Below are 14,597 nucleotides of genomic sequence, written 5' to 3'. Positions count from 1 at the left end.
ACTAAACTTGGTACTCCAAATTATTTAATCTATAGAATTACAGCAATATTTATTTAATCAGTATTCCCTATTCTGGTCATGATGCAAATTAACTAACAAACAAAAAAGGATAGATGCTCAATGGCACTTAAGTTAATTTCTGAGTGATCCCATCAAGCCTACAATATATGTGATTAATTCATTAATCATTCATGAATACAGTGACATCAAGTAGAGTACAATTCCATTGAAAACCAACAATGAAACCTGTAACACTCATTGCCATGTTAATACTTGAGTGACAAAATACTTCATTTTAAAAACTTTGTGCCAGTCAAACCAACTCTGAATATCTTGTTGGTCTGGCTTATATTTATCGTCGATGACCTTAGCGTACCAAGCTTATCACTTTTTCAGAGCACCCACTGTATAGGAATAATTAATATGCATTACACCTAGACAGACTATACAAAACAAAGGCAGTAACTAATTTATTACCTAAAGACTAAACCACGGTTTTAAAGTTTTAATGTAAGAATCTTGTGGCTTTAAATTTATTAACTTATTTCAGAAACTCAAGCATTATCAAGACAAATCAACCACATTAAAAACCTCTAGAGGTGACAGTACCTACAGTGCTGGATGAGGTATGTGCAAGTAGTGACAAACCTTTTAGGCTTATAAAAATAATGGACCATATTTCTATACCAGAGTCCCCCTGCTATGTATTTCTCTATATTTAAAGTTATCAATTCTAAATCATTTTCATCTATAAATAAAACTACAATCTACTTTGCTAAACCTCAGAGGTTTAACATTACGAAAAAAAAAAAAAAAAAAAAAAAAAAAACTTTTCTAAAAAAAAAATTTTTAAAAAAAAAAAAAAAAAAAGAATATACAGATTTAAGGATTTTCTCATTATTGAAAATTTTCAGTGTGACTCCCATTTTCACATTTCAAGGAGCATTATATAGAACATTTTCAAAAGAAAATAGGTGTCACAATAAAAACCTCCTTATAGTGGGGGGGATAATTAAACCGTGGATACCAAATCATGAAAATACACAGTGTAAGAGTTCGGTTTGGTTTAACGGGTGGGGATGAGACTCAGTGACAGCCCAATGACTCAGCGCAGGGCTTTGTTGACACGATCTTCATTCAGCCTTTTTGGGCACATGGCCCATCTTGGTACGGATGTTACGCAGCATGAAAAAGCAGATGGTCGTTCCAGCACAGGTTACCTCTGCTACCCAGAAGGCTGTGTTCCAGCTGTAGTGCTTAGCGATGGTGCTGAACGGCAGCCCGGAAAGGAATCCACCAACTAAAATAAACAGTTCAAGTGAAGCACCCTTTGACCAACTTCTGACCAACCAAGTTTTCATCTCTAATGCGAGAACAGTATAGCGCACAATATTCTGTGCAAGTTCAGCTACATTAGCTCTGCTTTATTGACGCTTGAGTTAAAAATTTTCCAAAGATGACATTTTCCCGTTAATTTAAATTGCCTTGTCTGCAGTAGAGACAGATCTGCATTTTCATACCCACTCAATAGATGGCAGTGAAACACTTCAAAGTGACAGGATTGTCAAACCAACTTGATTCAATTTACTTCCAGTGTTTACACCCTGGCTGTAGTGTTAGAGCGTAAGTGATCAATAAGACAAGAATGTTGCACATGTTTATGGATCAGTCTGTCAACAGTTGTGCTGAATAGGAGTTTGGGCAAATATATTTTTGTTTTCAGCAATTTTAAATGAGCTCGACTTTCAGATTGTTTAATAGATTCAATAAAATGAAAGTCTTAGAGAGGGTTTCTTAATTTATTAAGAATTTATCTGATGTTTTAACAGAACCTAATCCATGGCTCAATCAAGGGAACCTTATAACTAAGGTTTCATTATAAAATAGCGTAAAAAGTGACTTTGGGCTTATGCAGACTTCCAGGTCATATTGTGTTTATTAGGTGAGAAGCCAGTGTGCACATAATCCATGTGTACTGGAATCATGTTTAATGTAGTGTCTTTTTATATTATTAAAAATACATATGAAAACATTGCAATGCAAATTGGATCTTACCATTGGCCATCAAAGCTACAACAGCATGAGACATCCCGCAGTAGTTGGAAGGTGCGCTCTCGTTGGCTAAAACCCCAAATAAGGCAATCGGTCCATAAGATGAGAAGCCAAAAACTGTCCCTAAAGACAGAATCCAAATCTAGGCCAGAGAAAGAAAAAAAAAAACAATTGATTAGGTGGAGCATATCTGTGAGCATACAATCATTCTGACAAAGATGCGCAAAACATTTCACAGTGTAATATATTATGAAAAAAAACAGGTCATTTCAAAATCCAGTATGAACTGAACTCAGAAAGGAAATGCACTGCATTTACGTCACACTGAATTTTATTTGTTAATGTGGTACTACTTTATACTTGTCCCAACTACGTTTGGAGGGAGATGAACAGAGGACAGGAATTAGTAAAGAAACAGAAGATGAGAAAGGGTAGGGGAAACAGAACCAAGGTTTTTCTGAAACCTCTTGTTCCGATAGACCAGTGAGGACAGAAAGAGGATGAAGAGCCACCACCCAGAAAGCAGGTTCCTGCAGAGTCCGAGAAATACACACGTTCAGTGAACAAACAATGAAAACAAAACGTCATCCGTTGCACTGTGATTATGAATATGAGGTGTAGATAAGAACACCCCATGAATCTTTACAAAATACTCATTATCAGTCCGACTTATTTATTGTGCAATAGGAGCAGGACAGGAGGTCCGTCCTATAGTTTCGCCTTACTTTGGGGCTCTCTGGTGTCACTGTGACCCGGAAGAGATACATGGACACAAACATCCCAGCCATCATGGAGAGCAGCAGGCCGTGACGGGGGTTTCCATGGCTGCGCAGACCTTGCTAACAAAAAGACGTCACCAGGGGAACAAAAAAACCCCACATTAGGAATTTGTATTTAAGAGTTAAACATAAGATAACCTTAGTTGTTAGGTAGTCGATATGTCAGCTAATACCTGGTGTTCCCAGACCTGGACTAAAAGGTTATTCATTCTGTCAGCAGAGTGTCTGCTGTTGTACCCTTTAGTGAGGTACTTTCCATCAACTATTTTCATTAAAAACATGGCCATGTTTACAAACATAAAATTGCTACAATTAAGGTTAATAATATTGTGCTTTGTGATGAAACCTTGGTCAAGCTATTTGTGGAACAACCTGCCCCCACTCACCTGAGCCACAGCCCTGTCTGACAGATACCCTGCTGCAAGGCTGCCCAGTAGCCCACCAATCTCCAGGGCACTCATGTAGGAGCTACCTGTGGAAGACACCTAAAGTTAAACACACAAAGGGGCACAATGTAACACCCAAGAAGTGACGCAGGCCCTCCAGGTGCAAGAGAGACCAATGTAACTTTTGTAACCCAACAACATTGGAATAAATCTGCATGGTGTTAATACATTTTCAAAGTACTGTAAATATGAATTGTTAATTTACCTTCTGCTCATGTGCAGTAACAGTTTAAGGTAATCAGGTCAAAGACTGTATAAAAAAAACGCATGGTTATTTTGTCTTCTACTAATAAGTCTATGATCTATCTCTGAAGCAAGTGATAATACTGTAACTTAACCCATGAGTGCTGACTGGCCCTTGTCCTGGATAAGGAAGAGCTGTCCCCAGTCTGTGCACGCTGTCTTCACCCCAAAAACAACCAAATAGCAGAGTGACAGGAGCCACAGGTAAGGGGACAGGAGGAACTCCTTCAAGGTACTTTCATCACTGGTGGCATCTGAAGGGAGAGAGGAAAATGGGGGGGGGGGTCAGGAGGTGTTAGTGTGCTACTCCAAACCATGACCTTGTGCAGGCAAGTTCACAGGCATGTGTGTGAAGGTTCAGAATACATCTCCACAGAATATTGCTGACCTTGTATGATGAATAAGGCAGAGTCCAGTATAGCTAATACCTGATACTGAGTTCTACTTGTGTTGCAACAAGTGAGATAATTATGGATGAAAAGTAAGGGACAGTCTACTCAGCTGTTGGCTATCATTAAAAAACCCATCAAGTCTGACCAGGGTGTTATATAGAGAACTTTAGTCAAAGTAAGTCACTGGTTTGGTTGGGGTGACAACAATCACTAAATACGCCTGTTGCACATCTCACGTGATTTCTCAAAGAAAAATACCAAACTACAGTACATAATAAGGACCTCATGTTGACAGCGTATAACATGAAATTACTAATGCCCTGCTCATTAATAGATGACCAGATGCTCCGACTCGCCTCTTTTATTTTTCTTGGTCCCAGGTTCAATATTAGGCAAGCCCACATCACTAGGCTCATTCTTGATGAGCAGCAGGCAGACAGCAGCCATGAGCACACAGGTCAGGCCTGAGATAGAAAGGGTGGTTCTCCAGCTGTAGTTGTGGGCCATCACTGTGGCGATGATGGGGCCCAGGCCACCGGCCAGATTCATGCTGCAGGATAACACGGCCCACCACGTGCCAAACTGGGATGGCTCAAACCACTGTGGAGGAACAGAGGAAAGTGGTAGGGGATTTAGTGGGAGAAGAGAACCACAACAATTTGTACTGGAATAGATTTTAATACCCAAGGTTCAAATAGCATGGTACAAGTGTTCCAGTAACAAAACAAAAACATACATTTTTGGATATTCAAAGATAGTCAAACCCAAGCCCTCACCCTGCTACAAGTGGTCTGTGAGGATGTGACAGAACTTAAAATGTTCTACCTCTGGGATCATATTTAGTTCAATGTACTTTTATAGAGCCCCCATTTCAACAGAGTGATAAAGAATATGGTTACCACTGAATGACCACGGGTAACTTGTAATTTCAGTCATGTAACATTCTGGCCACCCATAAAAAGCAATGGGTACTGAATAAGAGTGTTCTATTTTAGTGATTGTGCACTGCTAGCCTCCACACTGGTTATTACTGGCCATACACATAAAAGTAAGGTATATAAATTGTACTTCTGGCCACTTGGGTATGGTTTGTGTTTTTTCATCTGGCCAGCAGTACATTCTGGTAGCCTTTGTGGAGCTCAACTTATAAACTAACCAACCACACTGACCACTGGCCCAGTTTCAGCCATAGTGAAGCCTACCTTGCGCAGCACCTTCCCACAAGGGGGCCAGCCCAGGCCCTGACCAAGTCCATTCAGGAACCAAAGCCCTGCAAAGACGGCCACAGTGGAAGACCACGAGAACACCACGTTGATGGCGCCCACCATAAAGAGGCCGATGGAGAAAAGCCAGCGGGCACTGATCTGGTCTGAGAGAACGCCGCTGATGAACTTGCTGATAGCGTACGCCAGAGACTGGCTGCTGGTGATTAGACCTGAGTAGCGGGAGTACCAGGAGTACCAATGAGGGTTTCGTCCAAGGTGTCTCAAATCAGGTCAGGAACTGCAGAACAGCTTTAGGTCTTGAACAACTGGACACACATATGGGTTCCACAGATCTGACAACATGTGCTACAAACTTTAAAATAAGGTTTGAAGCAAAATAACAGAGAAACATTCAAAAGTTTACATTATAATATTAACATACTCCCTATTCTTCAGTCACACTAACCCAAGTCATCCTTGTCCAGTTTGATCTCCTGCATCACAGAAGGCATCACAAAGGAGAAGGTCTTCCTGTTGAAGTAGTACAAAGTGTACCCCACAAACATAGCCAGAAAGATACTGGTGCGGTAGTATCCATAACCGGCGGCAACCATGTCGGCTGCCCGTTGCAAGCACACTTTGAGGAGAAAGAAGGGAAAAGAACAAGAGACAATCAGTGCGGCAAAGAAACAAAACACCGGAAGACAAAAAACAGTATCTCCACTTGCTGCAAACAGAGGGATTAGCAGCTGAACTTTGTGTCAGGATCCCGCACGTAACGCTGAGCCGGTTACATGAGAAACACTGACGCAATCAGTGCAGGGGTTAATGGTCAACCTTATCACTCAAAGTGTACTCCCCGTATCTGCCATGCTTTCGGGGGCACCCAGCCAGAAAGCCAACAGAGTAGGGTTTAGCAGGGCAAATGACCTTGTCTTTAGACAGGATCTGATCTCCAGGGAGGATTCGCAGGGGTGTAATTCCAATTCTTCTCTGGTGCTCTCCTCAGATTTCTCCCACCCTAATTCCGCTCCTGTGTTTTGCTGCTTGCGTGCAGCTGTTTGCTCTTTAGATGTTATTGAGGTGTTTCCTCCACCTGTCCAGTTAATGATTCAGTGGGGAGTCCAATGGTGACAGGGACCTCCGGCAGACATGGGGCAGCTCAGCGGAAAGCCTGGAAGACAATAAATATTACAAAATCCCACACCCATCATGTGTGAAACAAAAGAATTAAGACAAACTGCATATGTGAGTATGGCTCACATTGACTCAGGGGAACGATTCATAAGTGATTTTCGTTCGAGAAAATACTGTTGCGGAGAAACAAATGCAGGGTTTAGTAACAGGAATGGATGTTTTGACTGGGGAGAAATTTATCAACAAAATCATCTTTAGATTCCTCCATGTTATATAGCAATGCAGTTCCTCTCAAACTGAATGATTTTATATCGGAATCCCTGAATCTGGGACCTGAGGTACTTTTTCGTGATTTAGAAGTCCATCATATTATTTAAAAGGATAAAAGTTAATTCCTATTAAAATAAAGCAAGATAGCATACAGATGAGATGGTCTCTGCTGGACAACGCGAGTATTAACGGAATAAAAGTTGGATCTTAACCGCAGCGACGTATCTCGGGGGCCATCAGTACCACTGACCTCTACTGGTCAACTTTTATTGTAAGATACTCGGCGTGCTGAGCTGCATAAAAACTTTGGAGATTTATCGCATAATCCTTTTGAAATCTCGGCTCTTTCACACTGTTGCATTACTAATTCTGTGTTTTACAGTTCCAGATTTATGCATTATTAACTACCGATTTGTGGTGCTTGGCAGCGTCACCGAAGGTTACTGCAGGGTACTAGTAGTAGTAAAATTATATTTCATCACCCGCGGAGACTCCGACGAGAAGATTCCGCGATTGATGACGCGTTAATGATTGATCAGTTTTACACCACGTCGTCGCTGTTAAGAAAACAAATCAGTTTTACTGCGTTGTTTCACAGCCACGACCTTGCGGAAATCATTTCACATTGAGACAAGAAAAATAAAACCTAATATTCAGAATAAATACGTGGTCTAGAAAAAGGGCCGTGACGCCTGCTACTTAAAAGCATTCTACACTTATAACGGAAGAACATCTCACAAATTTAATGCGGCATTTTTACCTCTCAGTGCCTGTTCCCGGCTTATATATTAGTGTAGCGCCACGCGACAGCTTAAGATTCAGGAAACTTCACGATGATTGGACCAAACTGCCGTCAATCTTAGTGCCGCTGTATGATTAGTTCCCGAGTGGCCACTATTGGACTGGCACCGCCCACAAAGCTACTCTTTTATTCGGTAAAACAACTGTCAATTTTGTGACTCCTGCCTTCCAGTTCTTCAGCGAGAAGCAGAGGCGCTTGCGCCGTCTACCTTTCTGAGATTGATTTGCACCGCACTTGTCATTGAAGAGTCTTTTTTTTCGGTTTTCTGTATTGTATTTATCTGTACATATATTGTATTTCATAAAACACTGTACGCTATTTGGCAGATATACGAAAACAGAGCTTATCATCTCTAGATAGCTGTTGTTGAAAAGATAATAGTTTTAGTCGCATGCCGCAATAGAATTAGGCGAAATGAAAATGTACCCCATTGATTTATCTTTTTCTGGTTCACACTGCCGATCGGATTTAATTTCAATATTTTTATTTCATTAAGTCAGTTATATGTACATTTTCTCGCCATTTTTTTTTCTGTGCAATTGAATTTGTTAAAGATACCGCTTAAAAAATAAAAGGAAGCACGGCTTTCGTCAGTTGTTTTTGCACAACTTTTAAGTTTGTCGGTTTTGCTGATGTTCTTTGTGTAGTTTTGCATGTTTTCATTTTCATTTTTGCATAATTTGTTTTTGTCATGTCGGCAGCACGACACTGACTAAATGGACTGGAGTACATTTTTTGGGTGTGTGGATTCCCAGCATGTTACTATTTTCTGTATGGTAAAACAAACATGTTTTCAAAGTTAATAGAAAAGTAGACAGAAGATAGAAAATCATTTTAAATGGAGGTAGAATCAATAATTTAACTACCAGTCCGAATAGCTGCGCATGCGTGTACTCGGACGCTTTGAAGCGACTTAGAGTGTTAAGGTTACAATTATTTATCCATTTATACAGCTGGGTATTTTTAGTTGAGCAATTTTAGTGTAAGTACTTTGCTCAAGGGTACTACATCCGGAGATGTAGACCGAACATTGGAAAGGCAGTCTCAAATTAACGCTAAACGCTGTTCCGCATTTCCGTGACATTACATTAGGATATAATATATACACGCGCTGGAAAAACCTAAAACAATGCCAGTCTAATAAAAACCTAAAACAAGTCTAATAATATCACTTTGTCTTTATTTTTTAATTCATTGTTTTAATTTATGTGTGCAGCTATTGTTTATATTAATGCCTTGCATTATTTAACGGCTTTACCAACGCACCTGTCATTCTGATTCTCCTAGAATTGCTCAGTAATATTATTTAATTATTCTTAAAGTGTACCTGAGGCGAATATTCGGTCAAGGTACAATTAGTGATAAGTGTCACGGGTCTGTGTCAGTAATTTTCGAAGATTATTTTATTTCTATAGAAACCATGTTGTTGCTCCGTCTCCACATCACCCCCTTTGTGGACCGTTACCAAGGCAACATGTCAACAAACTGGCGACTCGCGACGTTCTGTCTGGCTTAGTTTGGGTCTAGCAGTCGGTTGATTCTAAAAAACCTCATATAGTTTCTTTAACTCTAGAATATTATTCAGGACTTTATAACTTTATTTATAGCTTTAGTTTTTATGTCATAACTGAGTTTTCATACTAGGCTACTTGAATAACATGGTAAGTTTTGCAGTCTAAATTCTTTTTAACTGTTATACATTTGGTGCTTTACATAACTGTACAGGAGTGAATGTAACGCACTGCAAAACTATGTGCATCTAATACCAGTTGTAATTAATTACAGAAGTCAATATTATATGGTGTCCAGTTTTTGACAGTTTAAAAATCATGCTGATGTGATAAAGTGTATAAATTGATATTTTAATTGCGACAATTTGAATTTTAGATGGCTACAACAATAAGACCACAACCTACGAGGTCTGTGAAATCTGCTTGTTCACGGCCATCTGGCAGATCCCATCCTCAAAGATATCGTGCCCACAACTCCTTTGTCGACGAGACACTCTTTGGAACCTCCCAAAAGGTTGACATTCCTCTATGTGGTTCTTGTGATATTGTCTTTTGCTAAAATGTGCACATGGTGAGTTTCATAATCTTTGTGCATGTCTGTGTTCTATTATCAATATAATTAACTCCCTGCTCTGTCAGTGTATGTGTGTGGCATTCCTGCGTGGGTCGAGTTATAAACAGAGTGGAGAATTAGAATGAGGTCCAATCTAAGTTGTCGTCTTGTGCTTCCTAGAATCAGTGTGATGCTTCGGCACCCAGAAATCTGTCCCTATCGGAAGATTCATCTGCACTGTCCATCATCCTGTCCTCATCACAAATAAAACAAATCATGGCAAAATCTCGTATGCTTACTAAGGAGGAGAGGGAGGCCATGCTGGAGACAAAACAGAAGGAGCGGGAGCAAGCAATGGTATGGGCTAAATTGGGTATCCCAAGAACAGTTTTAAATAATAAATATATGCTATTCCTACTTTAAGCTGAAAAATACATAAAACGTATCCAAGTCTAAAAGTGAATTTTTAGCTGTCAGTACAGAGGTGTGTCTGGGGTTAAAAAAGAAATCCTCCCCTTACCTGTCCTGTTAGGTCGCTGCAGAGGAAAGAAAGGCTTGCATTTGGCAGGCGGACTTGGAGCGTAAAAGGAACCAGGGTCTGAGCGAAATTGAGACAGAAGCCCGGCAACAAGGCCAATATCTCTTGGAAAAAGCCAATGTCATGAGAACGGAGCAGGAAGATGAAATTAGAAAACTCAATAAGGTTTGGAGCCCTGTTCTATTTACCGTGTTTTCTGTCTGTTATATGCTCTGTCCTGCATGTGCAGTCTGTTTTCAGTGCAACCATACCCACATAGGACACATTATAGTTGCACGAAAGAGTGGCCCTGCTGTTACACATAAAGGTTAATTTGCTTTTACCAAATATATAGTAATAATGATGGGTGTCATTTTGTCACAGCTTATAAAAGCACCAATAAAGTGTTGCAGCAAACATGTAGTGTGCTGATGTGAGGTATGTGTGGGGGGGGCCCTTTAGGTGATCCTGGATGCACAGTGCAACGCAGTACGGGACACCCAGATCCTAGAAAAGAAGCAGATCCAGAAAGAGTTGCATGAGGAGGACCTGCGGCTGCACTCCATGATGGAGGTGCACCGACACCGAATGATGGAGACAGAGGAACAGATTGAGAAGCTTCGCAAACAGCAACACCTCCTGTGAGTCGCCAGTTGCTGTGCTTTCCCCATCCCTGTTAGCACTGTTGTGTTTATTGTTCTTGTCCACCAGAGGAAGGGCGCAGATCCAGAAACAGATTGAAGAACGGTTTGAGGAGAGGCTGCTGCAAGATGAGATGAAGGAGCAAGAGAGCCAAAAGATGCTGGAGAACCTGAAAAAGATTCAGATGGAAGAGTTGGAGGTATATTTGACTATATTTGCATTTATTTATTTAAGAGATTTTTTTACTCTGGGTATTTTTTACTGGACCACTTCAAGATAAATACATTACCCAGAGGTATTATAGCAAAGGGTGGAATTCAAATGTTGGGCTCTTTGACTGGAGGACAGCAGCTCTAACCAGCACTCCTGCTGCCCAGCTCTGGATTCAAACATATAGTTTGAGTTATTGTGTTGTTGAAACTGCAAATTACTTACAGATATCATGGTTCAGCCTGTTTATGCTCAGACCTTAGACTGCATGTTATCTTGGGCAAAGGCATCAGCTAAGTAAATACATAAATAGATAAATAATCATTAGATCTTAACAACTGTATTTGTAAAAGAAATGTGCAGCCTTCTGGTACATTTTAAGTTATGTAACTAATTTACTATCCTTGGAGATTTAATTGCAATTTTAACCTTGTAAAACACAATTTTGCTCTGACCTGTACGAATCCTTGTGCTTAACTATAGTCTTTTACGTTTAGGCACTGCAGAAGAAGAAAGAGCAACAGAAGCAACTGCATTTGGAGATCTTCAAAATCAACCAAGAGACTACACGTGCTAAGGAGCGCAGGATGGACGAGGAGAGGCTGGCTGATCTCCGTGACTTAGAATACATCAGGCAGAAGATGGTATGGAAAAGAAACAGAAATAAGTGGTATTCATGTAATGTAGATAAATTCCAGCAAGAGGACTGAGTTGGCTTAAAATAGAGAAACAGTGAATGTACAGGCTTCCTTCACACAATGAGTGGACTTTGTTTTTGAAAATCTGCATGGCAGATTAACTTATGTAAAATTAGTTCTTAATTTCCATTAATTTAAATGCGAAATTCATCAATTTGCTTTTCGGTCACGAATTGTCATCATTAGGGTTCATTACGTGAGGCAAGCCAGTACTTCTGAACAACTGAGATACAACTATGGGGAATACAGGGAAGCTCAGCTTGTTTGGAACAGCCATATGGTTTGTAAACTTTGAAGAATTTTTAATCATAAGGATCCTGGCAAGTTAGATGAAATGTCAGGGAGGAGAACAGAGGAGGGATGGTCTCAAAAGACTGGATAAAACTCAGCTGACGGGACAGAAAAGTGTGGGAGTAGACTTATCCATGGGAAAGGATCTTTGGTAGGCATGGACTCATAACAGGAGGGACCAGAGAAGGGGTACCCTGACACCGAGAGACTGTGCTGGCAGGAGCGGGAGGCACAACATGAGGAGGAGCAAAGGAAGATCAAGAGGGAGAAGGAGCTGGAGCTGGCACGACTGCGGGCCCTCCAGGAGAGAGAAAGGGACCGCAAAGCTGAACAGGTAAATTTCATCCACTGTCACTCCCAGTGAATTTAGCTTCATAACAATCATGTATTAATGGTTGCAGGCTAGATAATGGTCTATGGGATGATTAAAAAAGGGATGGGCTGAATTTTCGATCTGACCACCAGGATGAGCTGCGGGCACGGAGGAATCAAGAGGCGGCTGAAAGGGAGTGGAGAAAAAAGGAGAAGGAGAAGGCCCAGAAGGAGATGGAAGAGGTGGAAAAGCTGAAAGCAGCATGGCTGGAGCAGGTCACCCAGAAAGAGCATCTACTTTCCATTGAGGCAGCACGCAATCGAACAGTGTTTGAGAGAGTCTTAAGGTAAACTCCAACTTTTATGTCACTGATATGGTCATTCAACACACTTACTTCATTGCACATTTATTCATTTAACTGACAGTATTCTTCGGAGCAACTTTCAACATTAAGGTGATTACAGTTATTTACCCCTTTATAGAGCTATTTTTACAGGTTTTTAACTGGAACAATTTAGGGTCAGTACCTTGCCCAAGAATACTACAGCTGGAGGTGTGAATCCAACCTGTGACCCTTGGGTCCAAAGGCAGTAATGCTAACCACTGTTACCAGCTGTCTCTGTTGTCTATGCTGTAGCACAACAAATACTATGAGAATTATGAGTACAATAACAACAACGGTCAAAATAGCAGAAGAAAGTAGAGAGAATGTTTTAAAAAGAGGCAATAATGAAAATATTAAGTAATCAAAAAGACATGAAAATTTGATGGGGAACCAAAATACAGAAGATCCATTGGTGAAGACCCAAAAAACTAAAATTCCCTTTAGCGGGTAAGCGGTGAGTGCTGCATTGTCCTGCATACATAAGTCAATGGTTAGAGGTACTTAATATATCTAGCTTTGTAAGTTGCCTTAGACAAAATGGGATCGCTAAACAATAATTTATAATAATTGTCCTGAAAATGACTTTGGAAAGAAGAATTTGCTAAAGGAATTAATTGTAAATCTAAAATGATGGGCTTGGAAGTCTAGCACTTGGCATTTGTTGTGAATAATAAGGAAAGGTTTCAAGATGGCCAAGCCAGTGGATTCAGGCTAAGAGTCTCTCCAAGAGTCAGTTCCTGTGAAAAAGTTCACATGATCTCAGGATAACGTATTACACTAAAATTTCAGACACAAAACCCTACAACTATTTTGTTTCTCAACAAAATCTTCCTCACTCGACTGCCGTTGACATGCAAGGGAAAAGTTGATGCACATTACTTAGGAGAACATTGAACTGGCTGTTCCTTGACCCTCCATCACCCACTCACTCTATACAGGTCCCAGAAGGAAGCCATTGACCGTGCTCGGGCGGAGGCGATGGAACAGAGGCGACGGGTGGCTTACTATGCTGATGGGGTCCGGCAGCAGATGAGGGAGCGCGAGGTCCAGGCTGTTGAGAACCGCAAACAAATATTGCATGAGGCTGAGCGCCTCAAAGAAGAGGAACAGAATCGCAGGACGCGTCTGAGCACTATCATGAAGAAGAAACTAAGAGAGCTTAAGTGAGTTTTGAAGGAGAATGTCAGACATAGCATGAAGTGTTCTGTATCAGACATGCAGTACTGTTTATTATTTATACATGCTTGTGTATGACCCTTTTCAATTCTCACTATACATTTCGGTAATTTATTATTTGTGTTAAAATAATTTTTGAATACTTTACCTAAAAGCCCTTTTTCTGTTTTTCAGAGAGGCTGGACTTCCCGAGAAGTACTGCAGGGAGGTGGAGAAGAAGGCCTTAAGTCTGCCCACTCTGGTTCACTAAAGGATGGTCAAAGACAAAATAGTTAAAAATAAAACAGTCCAATTAACCTGCAAAACTGACCATTTTCGAGGCAACGATTTGGAAATGAAGTTACTTTCTCTGCTTCACTTCACATTCATATGTGGTTCAAAATAGCAGATGAACCAATAAGAAACCACTTCTCACTGGACCAAAAAATTACTTTAAACTATACCACTGTAACCCTAATAACACTGGACTAAACCATTAGACTATATGAACCAATTTATCACGTTTGTACTTTATCAAATGATTTTACCATACAACTGGAGAATTCCATTGTCCATTCAAAACAGTACAACATGTAATGTAAATGTAGCCAGGCAGATATACACACTTTCTGACCCGCTTGTCCCATATGGGGTCACGGGGAGACAGAACCTAACCCAGCAACTCAGGGCATAAGGCTGGAGGGGGAGGGGAGACACCCAGGACGGGACACCAGTCTATCGCAGGGCACCCCAAGCGGGACTTGAACCCCAGACCCACCAGAGGGCAGGACCTGGTCCAACCCAGTGCGCTACCGCACCCCCCCTGCCAGAGAGATACTCCTATGATATTTTCCATTGCAGTGGCACGTATGTCCAAGCCCACTGTGAGGAGAAAGCCAAAAAAATCAAACCAGGAAAACAGAAAAGCCTTCATACGAAACACTTCCTTCAAGCAATGGAATTTAATCCATCAAGCGCTGTGAACTTTGTATCAGG

The 14,597-nt window shown here is 40.8% G+C and overlaps 2 protein-coding genes across 7 annotated transcripts; one reads left to right on the top strand and one right to left on the bottom strand.

The window, feature by feature from the left end:
* Positions 1 to 983: 983 nt before the first annotated feature.
* slc37a4a (solute carrier family 37 member 4a) lies at positions 984 to 7,341 on the bottom strand. 5 transcript variants are annotated; one of them, XM_018748522.2, is made up of 11 exons: positions 7,285 to 7,341; positions 6,048 to 6,291; positions 5,584 to 5,754; positions 5,115 to 5,347; positions 4,269 to 4,512; positions 3,616 to 3,774; positions 3,218 to 3,303; positions 2,778 to 2,891; positions 2,517 to 2,582; positions 2,056 to 2,194; positions 984 to 1,300 (listed from the first exon to the last, which is right to left on the bottom strand). In XM_018748522.2, the coding sequence occupies exons 3-11, from the start codon at positions 5,729 to 5,731 to the stop codon at positions 1,134 to 1,136; spliced, it is 1,356 nt and encodes a 451-aa protein (XP_018604038.2). In that variant the 5' UTR covers positions 5,732 to 5,754; positions 6,048 to 6,291; positions 7,285 to 7,341; the 3' UTR covers positions 984 to 1,133. The 5 variants fall into 5 exon arrangements, with proteins under 5 accessions (XP_018604038.2, XP_018604034.2, XP_018604037.2 ...); XM_018748518.2 differs by lacking the exon at positions 2,517 to 2,582; XM_018748521.2 differs by lacking the exons at positions 2,517 to 2,582; positions 7,285 to 7,341 and adding an exon at positions 6,775 to 7,245.
* Positions 7,342 to 8,523: 1,182 nt separating this feature from the next.
* LOC108932113 (cilia- and flagella-associated protein 45-like) lies at positions 8,524 to 14,275 on the top strand. 2 transcript variants are annotated; one of them, XM_018748324.2, is made up of 11 exons: positions 8,524 to 8,987; positions 9,214 to 9,351; positions 9,571 to 9,747; positions 9,923 to 10,093; positions 10,370 to 10,548; positions 10,619 to 10,748; positions 11,257 to 11,403; positions 11,969 to 12,082; positions 12,214 to 12,407; positions 13,385 to 13,609; positions 13,797 to 14,275. In XM_018748324.2, the coding sequence occupies exons 1-11, from the start codon at positions 8,985 to 8,987 to the stop codon at positions 13,870 to 13,872; spliced, it is 1,554 nt and encodes a 517-aa protein (XP_018603840.2). In that variant the 5' UTR covers positions 8,524 to 8,984; the 3' UTR covers positions 13,873 to 14,275. The 2 variants fall into 2 exon arrangements, with proteins under 2 accessions (XP_018603840.2, XP_018603841.2); XM_018748325.2 differs by lacking the exon at positions 8,524 to 8,987 and having other exon boundaries at positions 9,339 to 9,408.
* Positions 14,276 to 14,597: the final 322 nt, after the last annotated feature.

This window comes from Scleropages formosus, chromosome 10, assembly GCF_900964775.1.
Source record: "Scleropages formosus chromosome 10, fSclFor1.1, whole genome shotgun sequence".
NCBI lineage: Eukaryota > Metazoa > Chordata > Actinopteri > Osteoglossiformes > Osteoglossidae > Scleropages > Scleropages formosus.
The sequence above is the reverse complement of the archived record's forward strand: the minus strand, read 5'-3'. Positions and strand labels throughout refer to the sequence as shown.